Source organism: Dermacentor albipictus, chromosome 10 (genome assembly GCF_038994185.2).
Source record: "Dermacentor albipictus isolate Rhodes 1998 colony chromosome 10, USDA_Dalb.pri_finalv2, whole genome shotgun sequence".
NCBI lineage: Eukaryota > Metazoa > Arthropoda > Arachnida > Ixodida > Ixodidae > Dermacentor > Dermacentor albipictus.
Window position 1 is genome coordinate 6,144,966 of NC_091830.1, and position 26,732 is coordinate 6,171,697.

Genomic DNA, 26,732 nt, shown 5'->3' on the forward strand with positions numbered 1-26,732 from the left:
AACATCTACAGATATTCCACAGCTACCTTAATTCTACACAAGAAAAGCAGGAAGATACCCATAAAGAAAGGGGTCCCAAAAGGAGGCGAAATCTCTCCTATGCTATTCAGTGCGTGCTTTGTATAAGTATTCAGGCTATTAAACTGGGGAAGCCTAGGATTGAGGATCAACGACGAATATCTCAGGAACCTGTTTTTATAAATCTGTTTTTTATAAATTGATAACTCGTTTTTCGCATACTCCGTGCACATAGCTGGTGCATAAGTGTTCTGTCTCTTTCCAAAAATAAACAGTTGTGAGTAAGCGCTCGTGTCTCCACCTTCTCTGCGTCCTTGTCTACTGTGCGCGCTACAAATTTCACCATGATTACATAAGATATTCACCCAGGATATGGAGACGAATGGGTGGGGAGCCGTACGGAAGTTCTTTAACCGCATTCTTGCTATCAACCTCCGGAAACATTGACACTAATTAAATCTAGACAGTTGCGTCATCAATTATGACGAAAAGAACCCGGGAATTGGCTTTCTACTACGGCGAGATAACATGAAAATCCAGGATGCAGCATCAACATGCCAACCTACCACACGATGTCATATCCTAATCTATTTGTTTACAAGCAAAGGATACTTATTTTACCGTAAGAAGCGTGAGAGTACAGTTATACATTATCTAGGCCTTCATGCATGTGGATGCTTCGGTCATCGGAGAGCAAAGCAACGGTGAACAATGCAGCGTCGCACAGGGCTTCCTTCCCGTATTTATAGCTACTGGTATCATATAGCTTATATTATTATCATTTCATTTTAATTGTTAGTTTTCACTCACCTTTTTTCGCTCCAATTGGCTCCTGTCCACGATTGGTGGCTGGCTCCTGGTTTGGCTTCGCGCGTGTTTGCTCACAGTGACAGTAAAAACGCTTAACAACCCTGGACCTCGCTCGTGTATTCGTTGGATCCACAAACACTGCAGCGCACGCTTCAAAAAGGGTTATCAACAACGTCAGTAACAGTTCGCAAATGTTTCCGCTTGCAATTAACACACTTATCACTAATGCATGTATACTGAAGGCATTTATTGTTTCAGTGAGGATATTTAGATAGCGTTCGTTGTTTCATTGCGTAATTCCATACAGAATAGAGTCGTTGATCAGCACGTCCGCAGAGACCGTATATAGGTGGCTATTCGTACAAGCCGGTTCGTCATATGCGCGTCGTCTGCAGCAGCGCGCGAGCGCTGGCATGAGAGGTCACTGCCATCCTCCTCTCCCGCAGGGGTGAAAGGGGAGAAGAGGAGGGCAGTCCTTCCCGAACACTCCACCAGCACAGCGTTCAAACCTTCGGGCGCCCCAGAGCTCTCGCGTGACACCACGTGCGTCTCGAACAGCTACCAACACTAGTCGGCGCTCAGTTACGAACTCGGCTGTGCGAGAGCGCGCGCCCTTCGAATCGGCGCCTTCAATATCCGCGGTGAAAGTTCGACCATCGCCTGCCACCGTGGCAACGGGCGAAAGAGGCAAGGCGTTTGTAAAGACAGCGATAGGGATTATTTTAAATAACTGGTGTCATTGCTGCGGCGCTGGAACCTTCCGACATGACCCACGTAAGGGTTAGCGCAAGTTTTCAGTGGAATCTCTTTTTTTGAAGGATGTCTTAACTGTACTAAACACTTCCTACTTGGTAGGTGCGAATAGAAATACACTAATTGTGCATCCGTTGAACCAACCTCAATAAAATGTGTAGCATGTATTGGAGTATGGTCGTCGGTGAATAGGAATAGCATCGCCAGTAAGAATCCGATGCTTGACCGCGAGCGTCTGGCGTAAAGGGCGATCGTCGAAGTCGAAAATATCTCTGTAGGCCGATAATACTTGATAAAGGTCTTGAGCCTGCGCAGAAGTCAGGTCCGTCGCAACCATTTTCTGTATCTTGGGATCGGCGGCCGAGGCTGGCACGAGAGGCCTGCTAAGCTCGCAAGAAGGATCGGTCGATAAAGTTGCCACGTGATGGTCGCCGAGACAATCAACGTTGGCAAGGCAAATACCTTGGGGTAGAATTTGCTTCGCCAATCCAAAGTTGAAGATAGGCATGAAGGTGCGGTTCGCAGTAATAGTAAGTATACTGTGAGGCACGGTAACGTCATACTGTAGAGGAATGTCGGGCAGAGGAGTGACGAGGTACTCGCCATCAGGGACTGGTGGGGAAGACAAGAGTTCAATATAGGCTACTGATTTTGGCGGCAGGCAAATAAAGCCGGTGGGGCGTAGGCGGCACTGGGGTGCGTCAGAAGGTTCTGCGAGAATCGGCAACTCAAGGCGAAGGGTACTGGCAGAGCAGTCAATAAGAGCAGAATGCGCGGAGAGAAAATCGAGGCCGAGAATGGGGTCGTGGGGCAATGAGCAATCACGGTGAAGAGGACAGGAGTGTGGCGGCCGGCGATGCTAACACGTGCCGTACACATGCCGATGATAGGCACAGTACCGCCATCCGCAACGCGAACGACGCGTGCCGACGCTGGGGTGAGGAGCTTGTTCAGTTGTCGTCGGAAGGCAGCACTCATAATAGAAAGATGCGCACCTGTATCGATGAGTGCCGTGACAGGATATCCATCAACGTCAACGTCAAGAAAGTTTTGGTTCGTGTTTAACGTGAGCAGAGGACTTGAGGGTAGTGTCGACAACGCAGCTTCACCTCCAGAAGCTGCAGTGCCTAGTTTTCCGGCTGGGCCCGGGAGGTGATAGGCGGCGAAGAAAAGCGGCGGGGTTGGGGCGAACGAGACTGACGGCGTTGAGGTGAGGGCGAGCGGCTGTAGCGAAGGTTCGGGGCAGGAGCATCAGCGGCAGTGGGTTCACGGCGGGTGGCATAAGGAACAGAAGGCGATGATGATGATGATGATGTCCTTGATGAGTTTGGCGCTTACCCACTCGCGGGGATTGGCTAACTCCAAAGGTGCGGGAGTGGCACAGACCCACTTCGTCGTCGTTCTCACGGCGGCTCGTCTCTCAGGTATCTACCGATAATATCGTAATAATATGATGGTGTTTTACGTGCCAAAACCACGACATAACTATGAGGCATGCCGCAGTGGGGCACTCGGGATTAATTTTGACCACCTGAGATCCTTTGCCGTACACCTAAATCTAAGTACACGGGTGTATTTTTTCATTTCGCCCCATCGAAATGCGGCCGCCGTCGACGGGATTTCATCCCGCGACCTTGTACTTAGCAACGCAACACCGAAGCCACTAAACAAGCACGGCGGGTAAAGCGAATTGTGTACTTCACGTGATTTTAACTGAATGGAATAAATTGACTCTTTTAAGCGCTCCATCGGTTGATGTTTACAAAACTGTTCCATCTGTAACTATATTTTTGCATTAAAAAGATTGTGAACACGTTGCTTCAATATTGTTCATACATCCTAATTTTTGAAAAAATGTTTATTGAGCCTAATGAAAAACGCATTCCCTCAACTGTAGTCAAATTTTAACTTTTCCTTTTACATGTAGCAAGTTTCGTTTAAATCAGCTCAGTGGTTACCCAAGGAGAAGATTTACAACTTCAAAAATATGTGAAGTTATGAAATATATGAAAAAATGAACATAGGAAATGAAAACATGAATGAAGTTTCAAAAGCCCAACCCGACTCACTAGCAACGCCTTTTCACCTACGCCGCTCACCTTTTTCTAACATAAGTGGGAAGGATTCGTGCTTCCATTGCATGGAGAAAAAAGCACAGCTTTAGAAACAGTACAAAGAGCAGACGACACTTGCGAGCCCTCGTGAATGTCGTCCGTTCTTGGTCTTGTTTCTAAAGCGCTATTTCTTTTTGCACCCACATACGTACTGCGTCCCAACCGGTCCGAAAGCCGTGTCTTGAGTTGCAAGTTCCTCGCCTATAGTTTTTCTAACTTGGTGGTCCATGCTAGATTTAATGGCCGCTCCCTTTCCACCACTGAGGAGTTGGGCATGCATGACGTCATGACGGCGAAAGCTGCGTGCCGTATATCAGCCAATCAGAGAAACCAAAGTGCAGATAGCGTTGTCGTCGATCCGCGCGTTTAAGTGCCGCCGTCTGCGAGAAACGAGGAACAGATGACATGTCATCGGTGCGCGGGCGCCGGCAATCGGCATCTGCAATGTTACCGATGCCGCCGAAACGCAGGACTACATTCTGTCGCGGAATATGCGATGCCTTAGCAAGCCCCACAGCTTTCGCTGCACTGCCAATATAGATTGCGAGACGTAGTACAGGTGCAAGTGTGCCCCACGAATGTCGAAGGCGGACTTCCAACTGGCGACCTCTGTTCATCGCCGTGCAAACTGTGATCGTAGCTGCCGCATTCTGTGTTTCCCCCGGCGATTATTAGTGCCTCCCGACTCCGACCCGGCCTGTAATCAGGCTCGGGGTGCTTCGGTGATTCGCCAGAGATGGCGGAAGTTCGATGCCCCCGGCGGGGCCGATAATTCCTATGCAGACGATGTTGCGTGGAACAGACATTCTTTGCACGCGGAAACTACACGCCCCGGAAGGGACACGTGAACAGAGATGAGTCGTACCACCCGTTTTGCTCTTAATACAAAGTTATAATTAATGTAGAGCGTTCTGGTTTTTAAAAGCTTTAAAGTTTGTATAATTGCTATAAACGTAAAAAAAAGAGCTATGACACATAGCAGTGAAGAAGTGCAGAATAAATTTAACCAACAGGGGTTCCTTAGCATACAAATGAAGCTAATGGTACACTCCACTGGTTCCTACCGCACTCCGACACGGTTTGTACGGATACGGAAGCCTCTCGAAATCGGAGCTGGAGAAAGCCTGCCCGAACACAACGTGCAGCTACTCCCTGAGTAATCGCGGAGGAACCGCGTGATCGGAATTCACGGGACCAGTCACATACGTGCGGCAAAATTATATATATTCATGATTGTGTTGCGTTTAGTGCTTACTCTAAAAAAAAAAAAGGAACGAATGTATACGAACTAGCCCTGTCCATCACTTTACTTAAGGAAGGTCGCCGCATAGGTGTTAATAAGAATGCCCTGTAACTGGTGTCGTTGATTTAATCGGTTCTTTTTTTTTTACAGTGGTCCTATGATTGCTATGTCTCTATACAATCTAAGAAATGGTGTGAGGTTCTTGAGGCTTATCTTGTTCCCAAACAGCTATAGTCATCTATATTAATTTGCGTGCGTTTTCTCATTCTAATGTTGCGCTCCCGGCGCTAATCGATCGCGAACGACAAGCGTGTATCAGCGTTCTTGATAAGCTATGTAGCGAGCGAAGAAAGTTAAAGGAAAGAAATGTGCGCAAGATGGATGACGATTATCATGTGGGAGGAAGTTAAGCCCCCAGAAGGCGTAATACTTCGATAAGGAGGCAGAGGAAATAAAGAGAGAAGGCAGGGATGTTAACCAGAAATGCGTCTGATTGGCTACCCTACTCTGGGGGACAGGAAAGAGGGAATAGAAAGATAAGATAGAGAAAGGGAGGGGAGGGGGAGGAAAGCCGCGGTGAGCTCAATAAGAGTGTTTGAATAAGGGTGTCGCTGGCATCATGAATGCTGACAACGTTTCTTACGCTAATCCATACGCACAACCTTACCGGCAAGCTATAAACAACAACATACAAAACGCATAAGAAAGAACGAAGACTGAAGCGTGCACGTACGAAGGAGCTGGATAACGACATGGTTTCACCTGTCCTAATCTTCAGTAAAAAACACTGTGTTTAGCACTGTCAGTGTAAAACAGTGCACGTATATCCCTCGATTTTCGGCTTTGCGTCAACGAAAATGAAACGCGTGTATCTTTATGGCTAGACTATTGCACAATCACTGCAGCTTTCACGCGGCCTTTTTTTTTTTTTTTTACAGAATTTGACCGACCTGGCCCTCCACAACACTGTCTGACGCATAACTGCAGCGAGCAAAACTGTAAGTGAGAGAAGCAGGTCACGACAATGACGATTATCGATTATCGTTGCGAAACAAGAACATACATGCCGCAACGAATGATTCATTTTATAGGAAGTGAGCTCGCTTTCAAATGATGTTTTTGCTTGCGAGCGCCTATGTTAAAATCAAGGGAACGGATGTATCATTTCGTCAAACACCCAAGGCTGCCTTGATGAGGTCTGTTACATTTAAAAGAGAAAGTTAAAATCTACCGACTGTTAAGAGCAGATGTCTAACTTAGGCCATCAACCTTTTACAAAAAAATTTGAATATGGGAAAAAAAAGGAACATTGATTTTTAACTCAGCAATGATAAGCCTATAACATAATTCTGTAAACTGCACCCGTCGGTAGATATAGAGTGTACAAAAGTGATATACATGTATTATACAGCATTCTGAAATATACCAATACCTTTCAATGGAACATTTGCAGAATTCACGTAAACAAACCAACTTCATATTTCTCCGCTTTGGTATATATAGTTTACGTAATTGTGGCATCTGCTCCTAATCCAGAGTTGGGACATTGAAAATTTTGTATTTTATTTTTATTTAGCAGTGTCTGAAAATATTTGTAAAAGTTTGATGATGATGATGTGTGTTGTTTTGTGGCGCAAGGGCCAGAAAAGTTTATCTTCTCAAGTAAAATTTGACTACCAATCCTCTGTAGACCTTTGCTTTCTCTTTTAAACGCCACAAATCTTATTCAAATTGACTTGGTGGTTCTCTAAAGACAGCATTTCTGCGTTTCGAGGTATCTGATAAGTAAATCAGAGCTGGACCCGAGTTAAACATTTATCTTAAACTTCGTGAGGCTCTCTCTTCGACAACAGTTGCCATACATTGGCGCAGTTCCTTCGAATATCTAAGTGTGTTCAGTGCTCTGCTCTAAAAATGCTTAGTCATAGCATGACTGACGGAAAAGCAACATCTGGTGCATGTCTGTGAAAGTAAGCGCATTAAAAATTGTTGTTGTGGGTCTAAAATAGATATCTCAAAAGTCAAATGATATTAACATATTTAGGTGCGTCGTTTAAAAGCTGCCAATTATTTATAGCGTACTGCGTAACGAAAGCAGGTGCCGAAGTGCGCATCCTGTTAGAACGTGCACTCCGAAAGAAATCTACACTTTTCAAAGGTAACGGTCCCGACACACAACCACAACAGGAATCGCGTTCGCTGGGATTGTCTTAACGTCGCATGCCAAGTGCTTTCCTGCCCATAGCACTGCATCCTGTAAGTGTTCCATAGCGGTCACGACAGAAAAACGCCAAGCCCTGCGTTGAAGAAAGCTACTGGCCACAACACATTATAACTGTTGTTGCACACCCTTCTTGCAACCGTAACTGCCATGCAAAAATTGCTAGGGGAAACTGCGCGTGTTTATGGGACGAGTGAGCCAAAACAGAAATTGGGGATAGTACGTGGATTTATCCACTCTGCCTTTCTGGCTTTTAACCACTTTACGACGTTGCAAATTGATCATTTTTAAGAATACTATACTGTTTGCAATGATTATGCATGTGCGCAGAAGCCTATTCTCTTCGTGCGTTCAGAAAAGTAATATTTTTTTTGTTAATTTGGACAGATAAAGCGTAATAAGCAATAACGTGTGGATCCACAAACAGGAATATTATGAGGCAAATTCATATATACCAAACGTCATTCCCAAAGTAGCGGATGAATCGAAGTGCCAGAGTTGCCTCTGGCAATTTTATTGGGAACTCTACACAGCTAATCAACACGCCTTCACAACAAGTTGATCTTTCACTGTCCCGCAATTTCTATACACATAATCACAATCCTTCTTAGGGAACTGGCATCGACAGCGAAGTTCCGCTTTCTGAATGTGAACAAAGGTGCCCCGCGAAATACAGCTATCAAAAAACGATGCACCGTTGAAATGTGTCACATTTAAAAGAAAAAGTAAAAAATACTAGCGATTTCTTCTTAATTCGGGGTATTTGCTACAAGGCCTTTCCTATAAAAATGGAACAAAATGAGCATCAGATCAGTGTATATCGCAGCAATGAGTCAGCACATTTCTTGTCCGTTACCAAACAGGCTTAGTCCTCTGGAACATCAATCGGGCTTGAATTTGAACTCCCCCAGGCACCCATAATATTTTGAGTACCAGGCCACAGCTACAGAAGGTGACGAATGTCCGCGCACAGGTGAGGGACACTTAGGACACCTCCCAGGGTTGTCTGTGGGAGATCCTCGGGCCCAGTGACGATTGAGAGAAGGTTTTCCATTTAGCCTTCTGGACATTTATTGACAAAAGAGATGCGTGAGAGATTATACGCGGGCCAACCACGTGATGTACACGTATTACCAGCGAGAACGGCCGGCCAGTGGATAACGGCGCTTACACGAACGGAAAGGTTTGTCAATTCTGCGCCTGATCCTATTGCCGAAAATTGCGAAAAGAAAATGTATTAAAAAAAATGATGCGTCGTGTTTGCCATTCCGGAACTCCACGGTAAAGATAGATCCAAATTTTTTTTTTTTTACCTTCCTCCATTAGGACGCCTAAAGCGATTAAAAATACAGATATTCTACATTGCTCTGAATTTTGCCATTAAATGATGAGCGCAACTTTGACGAAAGTAAATAATGGAGTAAATCATCTAACTATTTTAGACGAAAATTTAAACTAATGCATTACATTTTGCTGGTTTGCGTTCGCTATTACATGCAGCGTTAAAAACAGCGATATCTGTTCAAGGTGAAGTCATGTGCAAAATGTGCAAAATGCAACACAAATTTTTTATATATTTTACCGAATTTAGGCATTATTGATAAATTTCAGGGAATTAATATTTTCAGGAATCAGGGGACCACGTAGAGTTTTCTTCGTTTCTTTCATTGCAGCCAGTTGTTCTCAGATTGGCTCAGTGGCCGCCGAACTCCCCCCCATCTGTTCGAACCGAGAAAATCGCGGATGCCGCCCGGCGATTCCGAGTCGGCGAAGATCGTCGCTTTGCCTGCACATCCGGTGCAACCAACGCCGTCCCACGAACACCGGCACCGATGCTGAGAAAGTGTACGCACTGGGGCCGTGCAAATAGGTCCGAATTATCGAATAACGAATCGAATATCGTCCCATTTGATTCGCTCTTCTAAACCAATAGCCACTATGCGCAAATGTGGGTATTTTTCGAATGGTTTTCTAATACTTCAGCATCGTCAGCTGCACCCAGTCAAGCATAAAACCGGAGCAAAAAGTACAACAAATTTTATCCCCGTGGTCACAGGAGGCACGGAACATCGGAACCAGCCTTGTCGCTCGGGGAACCAGACTTGACCGGCTCCAGCAGCGACCATTCGCGCTCTCCGAAGAGAGGCTTTCAATAAGTGAGGTTGATCACAATGAGCAATCTGATGACAGAAGCTTGCTTACGTCATTAACGCTCTAATGTGGACATATATTGTTCTACAGCAACGCTGAAAATAGCTGTTCATTAATTTGAATAGTATTCCAGAACTATTGGATATTCAATTCGATTCTGGCAAATTCGGCTCGTACTCGATTCTGTCTCAGAAATTACTATTAGCACACCCCTATATAGCGCATATCCCTGTGCGACCCCTTGCATACATTTAGTACACATTGTCCTCGTACTTTTTTTGTTTCTTTTTTTTTGAACATTAGGTCCGAAGCAATTGCTTAAAATATTCATCCCAATTGCAAATATCCAGGCGTTCGGAAATGCGTGGAAGCGGTTCATGCATATTATTGCCGTCAGCTTTTCTGAAAATTCGCGTTAATTTGATGTAGACCGTCGTGGCGTCCAACTGACGATGAAAAGCGCCTGTGAACTGTGCTTTAATTAAATACTGCGAGTTGACATAAAAGTTCAGGATGCAGCATGCAACAAGTGCCACCCTCACGTAACACGATATTACACCTTCATCTCAATGTTTAGACGCCGTAAGAAGCAGTTTTTGGGGTATACCTATAGTTAGTTTCGTGTATAATTATTACGTGTCTTCCCCGTATAACAGTGGCATGTAAACAAAGGTGCGTTTTTCCCGTTCGTAACATACGAGTAGGTAACAAGAATTCACTAGAAAATAAATTACGCTATTAAGCTGTCTTGGTCTGAGGAGCATATGAGACCGCGCGCGTTCAATAAGGTTCGCACGCAGTCAGCACGGCACGAGATCAATGCAACAAACAGGGTTAGTTGGTGCAGGTTCGTCTTACGCTGCCTGTTGCACGGAAAACGAAGAGCAAAAAACGACACAAACCGAGGCACGATTGCGCTTTCGTATACCATCGTGCGTTTGAGATTACGAGGCGCTTTACACACGAACAGGAACAAATTATACACACCCACGGCGCTTATACACTAAAAAGTTCCGTTTATCTGTCATATTGATTTTTTTTCTATCTCTCTCTTTTTTTTTTGTCAGTAACGCGGTTTGCAATCCGTAGTATAACGCACCACCGGCAGTCCCAAATAACAACGTTATAGTTCGCCTATACGTCGCGCCTCCCGCTTTGTTCTCCGAGCAAGACGCAGCGCAAGGCAGCTGCGAGTAAACACGGTATGCGCTTTTTTTTCTTTCTCTATGGTATGCGCATGTATGCGCGCCGCCACCGTCTTCCCCCCCCCCCCCCCCCCGCCCCTTTCACTGCCGAAACGGCGCGTCCTTCCATGCGTGACGCGGTGTGCGTCCTTGCTAGCGACGGACGCGTCGCACACACCCGCCCACGCCCGGCGTCAGACCGCGGCGCGACGTGTTTGACGCGCCGAGCTATCCGCCGCGCTTGCACCGACGATGGGACACAATGAAACCGACGCTGCCGGCCCGTCGAGAGATATCGAGAGAAAGCGCGGGAACAGCTGGCTGCATAGGCGCTGTTCCGCGTATATCCGCACGAGGAAAAGCAGACGCCTGCTGCTCTCCTTTGACGGGGTTTCAATGCCAACGTCGCGCACGCTTTGAATGCACGCCGCCGGCAGCAGACAACCACGTCGGTGGCGCTCTTCGCTGTGCATTTCGGGAAAGGATGAGTGGCGTAGAGCTCCATCGGGAGATTACCTCAGTGAAATCTTGCGTTAATGCCACAAGGACAGTGCACACTGTATTGTGTTCCTTGTGTGGCGTGGTGCATTAGTTATTACTCTCGAGTGTATGTTTTTCTTTCGCGTCAAATAATAATATCGAGACTCTACGGTCACTTCCGATCGCGATCTTGCTCGATCTCTATCGGGATTTCCGCGATTCTTCTCCTCGATCGCGATCCTCCACAGAATAACGACCATGCGCTCTAGCTCAGTGGCGCTAGAAACAAAAATGCAGCCCAATAAAAACACTTAGAAGTGCTTTTTATAAGCAATAGTACGTATTTTCTTTAAATAAAAAGGTGGAACTTTATGATACAATTTTTGCAGCATATTAGACAAATTTTAGAAGTGATTTGGACCCACTGAAGACACCTGGTTCGCTTGAGCTCACCCATACTCGGTCAGGATCGCTGTATAGCAACGATCATTGTCGGTCACGGCTAAGGAATTCGATTCGAATTGGGCTTGATCGCGATCAAAAGTGATCCAGGTATTATTTCAGTGTTAGGGCAACCTGCACAACTTTTGAGTTTTATATCGCCGGCCTCAATAGCTAGCACAGGTGATACGGGGATTGATGAGCGGACTTATATTCACTTCGCCTTGATACCTTCGAACGACCTACACTTTTTCCTCGCATTCAGTTTCTTCGAGCTAATTAACCATGGCAAATTTAACGCGTCGCAGTGGGTGGTTCACATTTCCCCATTAGAACTGCGCCTTCCGGCTCTTTGCAGAGCAGGAGAGCTTCTTGTCGGTCTAGCTGGTTTCGATGTTCAGGCATAGTTTTTAGCGTCACAATTGAAAGAAATGGAGGTAGGTAGGCCACAGCGCCTTGTATTTGTTCGCTTCTGTCCTTTCCTTTCAACTATGGCGCTAAAGCCCTGAGTAAAAGGAAATCGTATGCATTATAAATTAAGCGATGGTTAACTGTTAGTATCCTAACATGCGCATGGTGTTAGTGGTGGTTAAATTTTTTAAGTTCCTATACACCCTCAAGGTTTTGCTAATCGAAATAAAACACTCGCCAGTTAAAAAATTCCGCCAGAACCCATCCCGCGATGGATGTCGACTTTAATGCAATTAGCATTAAAGCAATGTAGTGATGCACCGTATTCCCGAATTCTTTTGACGTGGCGCAGCTGTCCTCGCTCAACGCATGCTCCCGTAGATGTAGATCCTTGTGATATCTGCTGGCACGTAACAACTCTGGGGGATTGGCTAAGTATTGGGTAGGTTATAGTAAAGTGCAAAATGAGTTAAAATTTTATAACAGGTAAGCTATAATGGAAAGATAGATTGTAGAGCCCGCACGATTTAATGACACTGAAAATTCTACCATGACCATAAAGCAAAAACAATTCACGTTCAATTTTTGTGAAAGAAAGCGAGGCTAAAAAATTTTGTATTCAGGGTTTAAATCTCATTGATCCTAAAAGAAAATTTTGGACCGCAGAGCTAACGTTCCAGTCGCTATGCCGAAGTGTAGAGTCACCGAAAGAAAGCAGATTTTGAACAGTTAAATATAATCCAAGAAGGCGGAGTGGTATTTCTAGGGTTCGTTTTCTTAAGCTAATAAATTGTCGACAAGAAATTTTAAAAATGTTCTATGGCTTCATCTTCCCTACACACATGACAAATCGGCGAGGCACGTACAATTATGTTCACTTCACTTCTTTCCCCACACTCGGCTGCTTTTGATGCCGACTTTTTCATTTCTCCGTAGCTTAACTCTTCAATTTTCTGTTGGTCACAGGCGTGAGTCCAGGCCCATGTGACCTAGGAAACGTGAAAGAGCACGCATTGTCTCTGTCGTATGCCAACTCTGTGGCCACGCGCCTAGCAAGAGGTCCTCCGACAGTGGTCCATTGTTGTGTAATGTGTCCTTCACCTCGTTCCTCCCATTATCATCCCCCATTGTGACCCCTGTTCCCCTTCTCTTAAGTAGAGTAGCAGGCCAGATGCTCCATTATCCGGCCGACCTCTCTACATTTTCCAGTCATTAAAATACTTCTTCTTCCTTCTTCTGTTGGTCAGTTTTCTATTGTATGTCTATAGTGACTCTATAATAGCAGACGCGTCGATGGGCCTTTTTTCGGTGGCGATCACTGACGCCGAGTCCCAGTCGCTGCGATGTCCCCAGACTTTTCGTGATATTCAAATCGGGCGTTTCCGGGCGCTCTCGTCGAGCGAGGTTCAGGCGGTCTAAAAATACGCGCTCACCGGTAAGCTGCTCACACGGGAAGGAATGCCGTAGTTTCGATTCAGCGCGTCCAAAAGGACACTAACGTTCTGTGGCACCGGCTCTCTTTAATCGTGCCGTGCATATGCATGTGATCAGCCCCTGCTAGTCGTAAACGTGAGGTACACGCAGCGCCAGAAATTTCATGCCCACGCCGTCTAATGAAGGAACAGGAACGCCGGGCCTTGAATTGCTTAAGTAAAAGCACACCGAAAAGATGAAGAATAAAAAGCTACATTGACCACCTACGTTCATGGTGTAAGCGAAGGGCTTGCTGGATGGCGCGGTGAGCCGTGCTCCCATAAAGGGATTCCGAAACTATAGCGCCTCTTCCTCTCCGCGATCGCTCTCTCTAGAATCGTCGGAAATTGCGGTATCTGAGTGGTGCCCATCCGGCAAGCAAACCACGCACAATACTCGTACACACGAAGCACCTCCTGGAGCGCACAAGTTTCCCCAGGGGTCGTCTGCAAGGTCCCGCGCAAAGAGTGCAATTCTGCCAGCATTTAATAACGTTTTCGCTTTCTCTCTGCGTCGGTGAATCTGGGAATTTCAAATGACGCATGAGCAACACCAAAATGACGTCACAGTATGACATGCACAGTGTCTCGGAGACCCTGTCAGATCAACACGAAAATGCGAGACATACTATCGACTGAAACGCGGTATCTCTCATCGACACAGAATAATGCCTAACGACGCGTCTCCTGTTAGTGTCGCCGTACGTGCAACCCCCCCCCCCCCCTCCAAACACACACGCGCGCGCGAGCCAAGCGCGATAAACCGGACATGAGGCAATCTCTGTAACATATACGCAGGCTTACTGCGCCTTTTACTCTGCAGATAAGTCACTGCCGTGGCTTTTTATCGCCACTGTGAACAAGGGAGCAGAATATGGGCCTCCCCGAAACGCCGAATCGATATTGTATTAATTTTTCTAATTTGCGACTGTGTTTTATTTCAAGTACGTTCTTTCCGCACCAGAGGGGCTTCCGTTGAACACAGAACTACCTAGCTACATGCATGCACTGAAAGGTCATCTCTTATATTACGCAACATATTTCGTAATAATTACGCATTTGATACAATAGTTTATTATAAACTCCTTGTCAAACTTCACAACGTTACGAATAGTTTTTTACTTTATATGCTTCATATTCATCTTCCTCTTTTTAGATGGCAGCTTGTATGTTATGATTCTCCAGAATCATATATAGTTAAGGTGCATATACCTCCCCAGATACCACAGGGCTCAGTACACGGCCCGCGATTATTTTTATTATATATTATTGAAATTCCACAACACGATGCTTTCAAAATGCGTCCCTATACTGATTATCGTATTTTATATAATTATCTATTCTGATGATTACCTACGCCTTAAAGATTCCTTTATTGCATTTACCGAATGGTGTGCCATCTGGAAAGTGAACGTTAATTTTAAGCAATCTGTTATGATGCCCCGGTCTGATAGGCACTCGAGTTTGTAGTTCCATTACAATTGCAATGACTTTATACACTGACAAGGGTTGCGCAGTGTCAGTACTTGAGTGTTATTTTTACACCGAATATGCCCTGTTCCACACACGTATAGATTACATCCGCTTCAGAGCACTAAATAGACGTGCTTACCTTCGCCGCACCTTGCCTGTTGCTCCGAGCGACACCAAGTTAGTACCACACAACGCACTAACTCGTCCACTGTCAGAATGTGTATCGTTCGTTTGGAGTCCGCGTAAACAGTGCGAAAGTGACTCCCTTGAGGCTGTGCAAAGAAAAGTTGACCGTTTTATTTATCCTCGCCATGACGGCGTTATTTCACCTACCGCTGCTCTCCGGGAGCTAAAGTCCAGGTACTTTCAGACGTGTGGCACATCGAGTCCCTGGAGATTATATGCATTCCATCGTGAGTTCGCTCTATCCCCTTTCCCCGATGCCACCCCTTTAACGCCTGTCCAGCAAAGGTCAGCTAAATGTACCATGGCGTGAACATGAGGCTTCTTCACCCGCGCATGAATGAATGCCTTCAAGCACAGCTTTTTCTCCCGTACGATTGAACATTTTAATTCATTACCTGGTAAAATTTGCGCGTTGAACCGTTATGGACGTTTATGGATGGCCATAGACAATGCATAGATAGCATTATATTTCTCCATATTAGTGTGGCTATACTTGTTGCGCTGGGCTGTTTCTGAATACAGCATTATTGCAGAATCGTGATATCGTGTTGCATTCCCCCGTCACTTTCTCTGTTACCAACTGCTGCTGTAGCCCTATGGGCTGCAGTATGTTGTACAGATAAATAAATACCTCCTGAACATTAAGAACTATAGCTGCAACAACAATACAAAACTCTATCGTTGTACAACACGCTAACTACAATATGCAAACAGAAGCAAATAAGCGCTTCTGCGTATTATAATTGTAAATAAAAACAAGCAAAAACTGTTTTTACCGGTAGGGCCGAGTGTAATGACAAAACATCCACACGCTATGATGTCAATAACACGCAGCCTAAAAAAAACCGAAGTTACTTTCGACTGTAACCTTTAGCATTTAGAGTAAATGGTGCATTGTAGGCTAGCGACAGGCATTGATAGCAAAATATGCGGAAAAGTGGAATCACTCATTTGTCAGGATTTCTTGTCTTTACCATAGGTCGACGGCGTTCAAAACTTGTTATGCACGCAATTAAGTCTGTTAAAAGCTTGTGCGCAAGCTACGCCGCATATAATAAACGATATGCGTAAATATTTTCGGCTCGAATAATATTAACCAATTTATAAGCGTCTCTTGTCCTAGACAACGGTTCTATAATTGCGATATGGCAAATAATCTGTTTTCTGTAAGGTGAATATGTTTGCTTTGGCTTTAGTATTTGTACACCGGACTAATGCACAACAGTTCAGATGCGAATTAAACGATGCATGATATATTTCAAGTTTAGCGGATGCCGGAAACATTCTGTGTCAATAGAATACTGTCTGTATCACAGAAGATAGCTTTCTGAACAAATTTTAATTAACAAGTGTGTCCCACTTCCAAGTAGATAAAAAATGATCCGAAAGTTTCGTAGTTATCAACAATCCATATTTCTGGATCCTAAAAGTTGGAGTTTTGTTTTAATCTTCACGTGAAAGATCATGAACTTAGTCTTTGCTGCATTAACCTTAATTTGATTTGCTTTTTGATCCACACGGAGATAGCTTCGTTACGAGCTCGTTACAGTGGGATGCTAATTGGTCTGTGTTAGATCGGGCCATAAGAACAGTACTGGCATCAGCTCTTCATTTAAACTAGATAAATTTAATTGTGGGAGAGGTTGAAAGGACGTGCCTCCTGCTGCTTCTATGGTCTTATGCGACGTGAGCGGTGAGAATTGCTGAAATAATGACCAACATGCAAAACTAAAAATATTACCAAGTGGTGGATGATGTGATGTAAGCGCAACATCAGCTGTCAGTGAGCGCTTTCTCACTGTATGTCCGTCCCTGACTTCCTTACCTGCCGCGATGTCTTAGCGACTATGGCGTACATTCCGAAGCGTTGCACTGCTGAGCACGGGGCGGCGGGTCCGACGCCCAGCAACGGCCGTACGTGACCGCATTCTCTACGGGACGCAATGCGAAGGCGCTCACGTACCTTGCTTCGAGACATTCACGCACGTAGAGAAGCATAAATCAAATGCAGAGAGGTTAACCAGGACTCAGGCCAGTTGGCATTGAACTGGGGAAAGGTTAAAAGGGGAGGGAATTATAGGGGGGGAGGAGGGTCCGTGTAATAGTGCAATAGTCCGTGCAATAGCAGTGAACATTCTCGATAGGGATGCGCGGCGACAATCAAAAAACGGAATTCAATATGGGATAAGCTATTCCTTGCGTAAGGTAATGGCGAGAACTCCCTTTGCAGTATAACGGGTGGCTCTGCTATTCGGGGATTCCTTGTTTGCTGCTTCCATCGGTTAGTGCCGAGAATAGCCCAATCGGGAGTGCAACAGGCTAAGGCTGAAACGGGGCACTTGTTTGTCTAAGGGTGTTGGTAAGCATCGACTCCAGTTTTGCCTTCAGGCACAGAAGGGCACAAATAACAAGCAGTTGTCTTGAACGTGGTGTTTGTTTTTCCAAGCGTACCGCGAAAAATAAATTCTGCTCGCAACGACGGACGTGTTTGGCTGTGAAGATTCTGTGTTCGATCCCGCATAAATCGGACAAAGTCATGTAGTCTTGGATTACACGTATAATTTAGACACTGATCAAGAGCTCATGATAAAGAATTCCATTTATGCACAATAACCTGCATGGCAAGAAGAACATGTTCCTGATGTATACGGTATGGTTATTTCTGACATTAACTTTGCACGCGTGCGTTATGCTGTGTGCACTTCGAAGCCGCACTAATTGGCATTCAGATATTGTAACGAGTTCTCTAGAAAACTTGGGACTGCCTTTCGATCTATGAGCGCGCCATTATTGCTCACTTGTGCCACAGATTCAACTAATATGGGTTTACTAAATGGCTGGATAAGGCATTTCACCGAATTATCTCACTCTTTCAAAAGCGCTAGTTCCTCCGAGAAAGCAGCACTAATAGTTCAGTGGCACCTCCTTCTTGTATGTAGTTGACATGCCAACTGACAGCGGAATAGTTAAACTTTGTCCATGCTGGTCAAGCACACCGGACGTTGTCGGTACCTGCAACATCTGTCCATAACCAAACTCGTTACTGGCACTTCCAGACGCAGGGAGCGTCAGTGTCTGTCCGAAAGTGGGAGTGTACGCAGCACCACTTAAAGACGGCAGCTGCAGCGTCTGGCCGTAGCTGTTCGCATGGCCGACAGCTCCGGAAGCTGGTAACTTAAGTGTTTGTCCGTAGCTTCCTCCGTATAAAGGAAAACCTCCTGAAGCAGGAAGTTTCACTGTTCTTTGGGGACCGATTCCGTTAAATGAACCGTCAGAAGCTGGGATCACCAGTGACTGTCCGTAACCGGCGTAGTTCTGCGCCGTTCCAGATGCCGGTAGCTTCAACGTTTGTCTATAGTCATAGCCACTTCCATGACCAAAAGCCCCAAAGTTTGGTAGCTTCATCGTCTGCCCGTAGCCGGAGCTGTATAGTGAAGAACCTGAGGCTGGAAGCGTCAAGGTTTGACCATGGGTTATTCCATAGCCACCGTTTCCGGAGGCTGGTATCTTCAGTGTATTGCCGTGCGCACTTCCATAACCAGTGATTTGAGACGCTGGCAGCTTTAGTGTTTGTTGGTTACTAGCACCTTTGACTCCGATACTAGAAGCCGGAAACTGCAATGTATGACTGTGACCGATACCATAACTGCCGCCTCCAGAGGCTGGGAGCTTCAGTGTTTGCACGTAACCTTTTACGCCATTACCGGAAGCTGGAAACTGCCATGTTTGACTGTGACCGATACCGTAACTCCCACCTCCAGAGCCTGGGAGCTTGAATGTTTGGCCGTAACTGGGGTTGTGACTTGCTGGAAGTTTCATAGTTGCACCGTATCCAGCTCCATGTGGCCTGCTTCCTGAGGCCGGAAGCTTCAACGTGCTTCCATGACTAGGCCCATATCCGTAATCGTAACTTGCCGGAAGTTTCATTGTTTGTCCGTATCCAGCTCTATATGGTCCGTTTCCTGAAGCTGGTAGCTTCAACGTGCTGCCGTAGCCAAATCCGTAACCAAGGTTCCCGGATGCCGGAAGTTTCATCGTTTGTCCATATCCAGCTCCATATGATCCGCTTCCCGAAGCCGGTAGCTTCAACGTGCTACCGTAGTTAGGTCCGTATGCGTAACCAGTGTTAACAGATGCCGGAAGTTTCATCGTTGGTCCGTATGCAGCACCATATGACCCGCTTCCTGAGGCTGGTAGCTTCAACGTGCTGCCGTAGCTAGGTCCGTATCCGTAGCCAGTGTTCCCGGATGCCGGGTATTTTGCCGTTGGTCCGTATGCAGCACCATGTGACCCGCTTCCTGAAGCCGGTAGTTTCAACGTGCTCCCGTAGCTAGGCCTATATCCGTAACCAATGTTCCCTGACGCCGGAAGTTTCATCGTTTGTCCGTATGCAGGTCCATGTGGCCCGCTTCCCGAAGCCGGTAGCTTCAACGTGCTACCGTAGCTAGGCCTATATCCGTAACCAATGTCCCCTGATGCCGGCAGTTTCATCGTTTGTCCGTATGCAGGTCTATGTGGCCCGCTTCCCGAAGCCGGTAGCTTCAACGTGCTACCGTAGCTAGGCCTATATCCGTAACCAATGTTCCCTGATGCCGGAAGTTTCATAGTTTGGCCGTATCCAGGTGCATATGGCCCGCTTCCCGAAGCCGGTAGCTTCAACGTGCTACCGTGGTTAGGTCCGTATGCGTAACCAGTGTTAACAGATGCCGGAAGTTTCATCGTTTGTCCGTATCCAGGTCCATATGGTCCGCTTCCCGAAGCCGGTAGCTTCAACGTGCTACCGTAGCTAGGCCTATATCCGTAACCAATGTTCCCTGATGCCGGAAGTTTCATCGTTTGTCCGTATCCAAGTCCATATGGCCCGCTACCCGAAGCCGGTAGCTTCAACGAGCTACCGTAGTTAGGTCCATATGCGTAACCAGTGTTAACAGATGCCGGAAGTTTCATCGTTTGTCCGTATCCAGGTCCATATGGTCCGCTTCCCGAAGCCGGTAGCTTCAGCGTGCTCCCGTAGCTAGGCCTATGTCCGTAACCAATGTCTCCTGATGCCGGAAGTTTCATCGTTTGTCCATATCCATATCCATATGGCCCACTTCCCGAAGCTGGTAGCTTCAACGTGCTACCGTAGTTAGGTCCGTATGCGTAACCAGTGTTAACAGATGCCGGAAGTTTCATCGTTTGTCCGTATCCAGGTCCATATGGCCTGCTTCCCGAAGCCGGTAGCTTCAACGTGCTACCGTAGCTAGGCCTATATCCGTAACCAATGTTCCCTGATGCCGGAAGTTTCATCGTTTGGCCGTATCCAGGTGCATATGGCCCGCTTCCCGAAGCCGGTAGCTTCAACGTGCTACCGTAGTTAGGTCCGTATGCGTAACCAGTGTTAACAGATGCCGGAAGTTTCATCGTTTGTCCGTATCCAGGTCCATATGGTCCACTTCCCGACGCCGGTAGCTTCAACGTGCTCCCGTAGCTAGGCCTATGTCCGTAACCAATGTCTCCTGATGCCGGAAGTTTCATCGTTTGTCCGTATCCAGGTCCATATGGCCTGCTTCCCGAAGCCGGTAGCTTCAACGTGCTACCGTAGCTAGGCCTATATCCGTAACCAATGTTCCCTGATGCCGGAAGTTTCATAGTTTGGCCGTATCCAGGTGCATATGGCCCGCTTCCCGAAGCCGGTAGCTTCAACGTGCTACCGTAGTTAGGTCCGTATGCGTAACCAGTGTTAACAGATGCCGGAAGTTTCATCGTTTGTCCGTATCCAGGTCCATATGGTCCACTTCCCGACGCCGGTAGCTTCAACGTGCTCCCGTAGCTAGGCCTATGTCCATAACCAATGTCTCCTGATGCCGGAAGTTTCATCGTTTGTCCGTATCCAGGTCCATACGGCCTGCTTCCCGAAGCCGGTAGCTTCAACGTGCTACCGTAGCTAGGCCTATATCCGTAACCAATGTCTCCTGATGCCGGAAGTTTCATCGTTTGTCCGTATCCAGGTCCATATGGCCCGCTTCCCGAAGCCGGTAGCTTCAACGTGCTCCCGTAGCTAGGCCTATATCCGTAACCAATGTTCCCTGATGCCGGAAGTTTCATCGTTTGTCCGTATCCAGGTCCGTATGGCCCGCTTCCCGAAGCCGTTAACTTCAACGTGCTGCCGTAGTTAGGTCGGTATCCGTAACCAATGTCCCCTGATGCCGGAAGTTTCATCGTTTGTCCGTATTCAGGTCCATATGGCCTGCTTCCCGAAGCCGGTAGCTTCAACGTGCTACCGTAGCTAGGCCTATATCCGTAACCAATGTCTCCTGATGCCGGAAGTTTCATCGTTTGTCCGTATCCAGGTCCATATGGCCCGCTTCCCGAAGCCGGTAGCTTCAACGTGCTCCCGTAGCTAGGCCTATATCCGTAACCAATGTCTCCTGATGCCGGAAGTTTCATCGTTTGTCCGTATCCAAGTCCATATGGCCCGCTTCCCGAAGCCGGTAGCTGCAACGTGCTACCATAGCTAGGCCTATATCCGTAGCCAGTGCTCCCGGATGCCGGAAGTTTCATCGTTTGTCCGTATCCAGGTCCATATGGCCCGCTTCCCGAAGCCGGTAGCTTCAACGTGCTACCGTAGTTAGGTCCGTATGCGTAACCAGTGTTAACAGATGCCGGAAGTTTCATCGTTGGTCTGTATGCAGCACCATATGGCCCGCTTCCTGAGGCTGGTAGCTTCAGCGTGCTACCGTAGCTAGGTCCGTATCCGTAGCCAGTGCTCCCGGATGCCGGAAGTTTCATTGTTTGTCCGTATCCAAGTCCATATGGCCCGCTTCCCGAAGCCGGTAGTTTCAACGTGCTCCCGTAGCTAGGCCTATATCCGTAACCAATGTTCCCTGATGCCGGAAGTTTCATCGTTTGTCCGTATCCAGGTCCATATGGCCCGCTTCCCGAAGCCGGTAGCTTCAACGTGCTCCCGTAGCTAGGCCTATATCCGTAACCAATGTTCCCTGATGCCGGAAGTTTCATCGCTTGTCCGTATCCAGGTCCATATGGCCCGCTTCCCGAAGCCGGTAACTTCAACGTGCTACCGTAGTTAGGTCCGTATGCGTAACCAGTGTTAACAGATGCCGGAAGTTTCATCGTTGGTCCGTATGCAGCACCATATGGCCCGCTTCCTGAGGCTGGTAGCTTCAACGTGCTGCCGTAGCTAGGTCCGTATCCGTAGCCAGTGCTCCCGGATGCCGGAAGTTTCATTGTTGGTCCATATCCAGCTCCATATGTACCGCTTCCTGAAGCCGGTAGTTTCAACGTGCTGCCGTAGCTAGGTGCGTATCCGTAAGCAGTGTTGCCGGAGGCAGGAAGTTTCATGGTTGGTCCGTATCCAGCTCCGTTAGGGCTGCTTCCTGAAGCCGGAAACATGAGCGTGCTGCTGTATCCATGTATGTAACCTGAGCTTCCAGAAACCGGGAGCTTCAGTACTGGTCTGTACGTGGAGCCATATACAGAATTTAGAGAAGCAGGAGTGTTTCCGTGAAGCTCTCCATATCCTGAGTTCCAAATGGGGTACGGTGGTGATAAGGTATGCTGCATGCCACCATAGCCTAGTTCGGGGTAAAAGTATCCTCCTGGAACTGTGAATGATGTCGTGCCCAAGGATCCGTAATTCGTCGACCCTTTCACCTGTATGAAAGAAAGAGAAAACACATTTGGATTATTAGCGAACTGTGGTATTTTGACTCGTGTTAAAGAACTCCACCATCTGCTTCTCGAATTTCGCGCCTTTGGAAATACTTGGAATAGCGCTAAAATGCAGTGAATTGTGCGACTCAGCCTGTCTTTCGCGCTGTAATGTTGCGGGAGATTTCTTGATTGAATATGATCGCTGCCGCTGATATGGCGTAAACACGTAATAACGCGAATAAACGCACTGACTTATTCCTGCTGCCTAAAGGCGGCAGTTCGAGAGGGGCGCCGCGCACATTTTTATGCCTAACCCGGTTAGACACCAGTGGGTCACTGACAACGTTGGATATTGTTGGATGCAAACAGGTTCCGTTTATACATTTGCACATGCGCTTTTTTTTTTGTTAGTTGTCCTTCACAGCACAATGAATTCATACCCGGAAACCTATTTGCTAATTTTGTCCAAATTACATTTGCTAATACCTCACAAAGTGCAGTTCAACATTTTTTTTTTATAATGCGCAGACATTTAAAGTTTGTGTGTTTGTGTGTGTGTGTGGGGGGGGGGGGGATATGTGTCGCGCGGCGCTACCGCGGGCGGGGTGCGACAAATAAAGCGGCAGCTCTACTCCTGTGGAACGCGTTTTAGAGGGCTGCTTTTTGATGCGGGTTACTTGACGCCCCATTTCTTTATCAGCCGCATAAAATAAACGCGTAAAAATGTACCTGGCTGGAAATGTGGCAGCTTTAGGTTACTTTCAATTTCCTGCAAGTTCTTCATTCACAGCGCGCCATTCAGAGCAGTGATTAAAAAATTGCTAATTTCTAATAATTCATAAATTGAATGGTATTAGCAAAAATATTGTTGACGGCTACTAGATGTACTCGACTGCGGACAACATGCACTTGGTTATCTTAGTGTAGAATAGCCCGTCTTTTTGTTAATACGCGATGCATGAGAGTTCGGACGCCCTGTATATATAGTCGCATTGTTTGCAAGGTGGATGTGTAAGTGCACGTCCGTTAAAATTGCGTTTTTTTTTTAATCCCATTTCTTGAAAGCCTCCTCTCGGGATCACTTTTATTACGACGGCACCGTTTACAATATCGAACACAGCTTACCCAGCTTCGCGCTGACGGCAGTATTGTTGTTCAAGACATATGCACTCGCACTGTAATTGTATCACCGGTGTTAGTAGTTTACGAGTGTTACATACGAGTGTTGATGTTTACCTGATTGTCATGAAGGTAACCAGCGCATCTGTGAAGGATGTGCAAGGTGAGTGTAGTTTTGTGGCGCATCCAGACGGCACATACGGACGAAACGGCCAAAGTGTTTTTAAATCTACCACTCAGTCGTTCAACCAATGAATCAGTCTGTCAGTCGACAACTAACCAAGCAACAGAATCAATGATAACGTTTTCTTTTTCCTGTTTATTTGCTTGTTTGTTAATTCTACTACGTATGGCGTGTATTTGTTCCCTCCCCCCCTCTTTTTTTTTTATTCGGTTCTCGTCTGTTCTATTACACGCAGGCTGCTGTGGAGATTGAGGTAAAAGTATCTCGGCTTCTCCATTTATCTATGCTATGCAGCAAAAATAAAGGAATAAATGCGAACGCTAAAATAAATAAAGGAATATCAAATCAAATGACGCAAATAAGGATAACATCGCAACGGAGAAGCCACTGACGTCCATACCACGTGCCATTCTTGCGCTCTCGATCTACATTGCGCGTCGATTGAAGCGCGTCAAACCTACGTGCTCATAATGTGCGTGTCTTTCTGTGTGTCTTCTGCACCAGCATTTCTTTTTTTTTTTACATCACGCACCAGCTGTAGGTCGACAAAAAAAAATTCCTCGGGAAACATTGCTGTTGCTCTATTTATGCAGAAGTATGCAACTGTCTTTCACAATTGATTTTCCCACAAGGCATACAGGTCGAATTTCCTGTTGTTGTTGTTCCTGCCCTGCAGTTAAATCCGTTACTGGAGGTTTATGTTTCTTTCAAGCAGATGTGTGGATTTCTTCTCGCCCTTCCCCTCTCCTTTCCGACGGTAACAAAAATAAATAAATGAATTACGGCTATTCTCTTGCGAACAGTGGAAGCTGGTTTGGTATCGCCAAGAGATCGACGGTGCCGTAGAACAAGGGCTACTGCTGGAGCCAGCGTTGGCACAATGGGAATCGGCTTCTGTGTGTGCAACAAGGGTAATTACCGTATCCTTGTCGGATCAACAGCTGTCGTTCGTGTTGCCTCGTCCACAAGAATTGTCAGCAACGGCACTTGTTGCTCTGACAAGGACACCACCCCGCGTTATGGCACTGACAAGGCCGAGCCCCCTCCTCCAAAATCTCGCTCCAGCGACGTCCCTTGTTCGACCGTATATTTATGGATTGTTTTTCACCCCAACAGCGAGCCCGGACGAAAGTGGCGCGTGTCTTACAAGGGCACGAGTCACCGAATGTGGGAGATAGAGAAAAAAAAAGGGGGGGAACAGAACAACGAAAAAGAGAGGCTCGTCTTCGCGAAACTGAAAACTACGTCCTCGTGTCCCGACTAGCGAGGTCCTCCACGCTCGACTCCCGGCGGCCGCCGTCCGACGGGGGCGCCCCGTGTGTCGCCCGAGGAAGGGGAGCGCCGCTTCTTTCACGGTCGCCCGCCCGGACGGGGGCTGCGCAGGTCGGGCGCAGGTGGAAAGAAAAAAGAGCGGGCGGCTGTTTTCCACGAGGAGGAGGCCGGGTGTTAAGAACCGGGCCGCCAGGTGTTCCGACGCGGCCAGGCCCCGCGCGCGCTCGTGCCTCGTTTTCTTTTCTTCTCTTTTTCTACTTCTTATTTTTCTTTCCCGCGCCGACACCAAAGGTCGGGTCATTGGAGCGCCTCGCTACTAGCGCGTGCGTTGCGCGCGCAGTGGTCGCCCTAGCCGAAATGTGTGCCGCCGAGTGTATCTTCTTGGCCGCCGGTTTCTTGCGTCGTGTTTGGCCAAGCGCTCGACAGAGCCAGACAAATAATTCTTGCTGGCCTAGTTGGCGAAACGTCGCGCGCTGCGCGGATGTATGCGCGCCAACGGACGCTCGTACGTGCGGAGAGAGACAAGCCGAGCGTTCGTCTTGTCCGTTCGTCTTTTTCTGTGTTCGTGCATATCGCACGATGCGGCAAGTCAGAACTTCGGCCGATGCGGCCGTTTGCGCGAGGATTCGCAGCGCTATAAAGAGCCAGAATGCGTCGCCTTCTGCGCCTTGTCTGGTGCGCGCGCAACCCACCGTGGTTGCTCAGTGGCTATGGTGTGCTGAGCACGAGGTCGCGGGATCGAATCCCGGCTACGGCGGCCACATCTCGATGGGGGCGAAATGCGAAAACACCCGTGTACTTGAAGTTAGGTGCACGTTACAGAACCCCAGGCGGTCCAAATTTCCGGAGTCCCCCACTACGGCGTTCCTCATAATCAGGTCGGGGTTTTGGCACGTAAAATCCTGTTCGCTCGCGCCGGTCTGCTTTACGAAAATCGGGTTCCAAACATCCACGCGCTTGTACTTACATTCAAGCAGTGGCGATATTTCTTTCATTTTTTTTTCGCGAATCACGCAACGCACTGCTTAACACGAGACGGCGAAATTAAACACCATGACCGACAGGTGCCATCTCGAATTCGTTCGAGAAAATGAACGGCCTCGTGGCGTCCGTCATAATGTACAACTCTCCTTGAAGCTATAGTTCGTCGAATGAAAGCTTTTGGCCAATTGCACGGTGTTTAATTTTGTCCTAAAATACGAGAGCAGCTCTTGCGATAAAGCACAACCGCGAAGCGGGCGCATCAAGCTCATAACTATCAGATTTAGTTCTTTTTATTATAATCTTCGTGATTTCACCTAAAGGTGCTTTTAAGACACAGTGATTACCTTCTCTTATACACCGCTAAGAAATTTAAAATATTGCATTGTTAAGAAATTTTTTTCCAGGACTATATCATGAACTTTCTTCCCCCGACATCTGTGGGTAAAAATATCAGTAGACCTCATTTACAGAGTTCCGCATGCAGCGCAGACATCGCATAGTTAATTTTGAGGATATAGGTCACTGTGCCATATAATGTAGAAGTGGTTCCAGGACGCTACGAA

General features: G+C 47.1%; 2 protein-coding genes across 3 annotated transcripts in view; one reads left to right on the forward strand and one right to left on the reverse strand.

Moving 5' to 3' along the window:
- The window catches only part of betaCOP (coatomer subunit beta), a 164,309-nt gene that overhangs the window by 69,416 nt on the left and 68,161 nt on the right, over window positions 1–26,732 (forward strand). The window contains exon 2 of one of the 2 annotated variants that reach the window (XM_065454516.2): window positions 5,877–5,936. The exons of the other annotated variant lie outside the window; for it this stretch is intronic. The gene's annotated coding sequence lies outside the window, so the exon portion shown is untranslated. The remainder of the gene's footprint in view (window positions 1–5,876; window positions 5,937–26,732) is intronic. 2 annotated transcript variants of the gene reach the window in all.
- LOC135920274 (fibroin heavy chain-like) lies at window positions 17,862–22,298 on the reverse strand. Its single transcript, XM_065454443.2, has one exon. It carries the CDS (start codon window positions 22,296–22,298, stop codon window positions 17,862–17,864), a length of 4,437 nt encoding a protein of 1,478 aa, XP_065310515.2.

What these genes read in the sequence shown, in the direction of transcription:
- LOC135920274 (XM_065454443.2), bottom strand. Translation starts at nt 22,298, where the DNA reads ATGAAACTTCCTGCCTCCGGCAACACTGCTTACGGATACGCACCTAGC.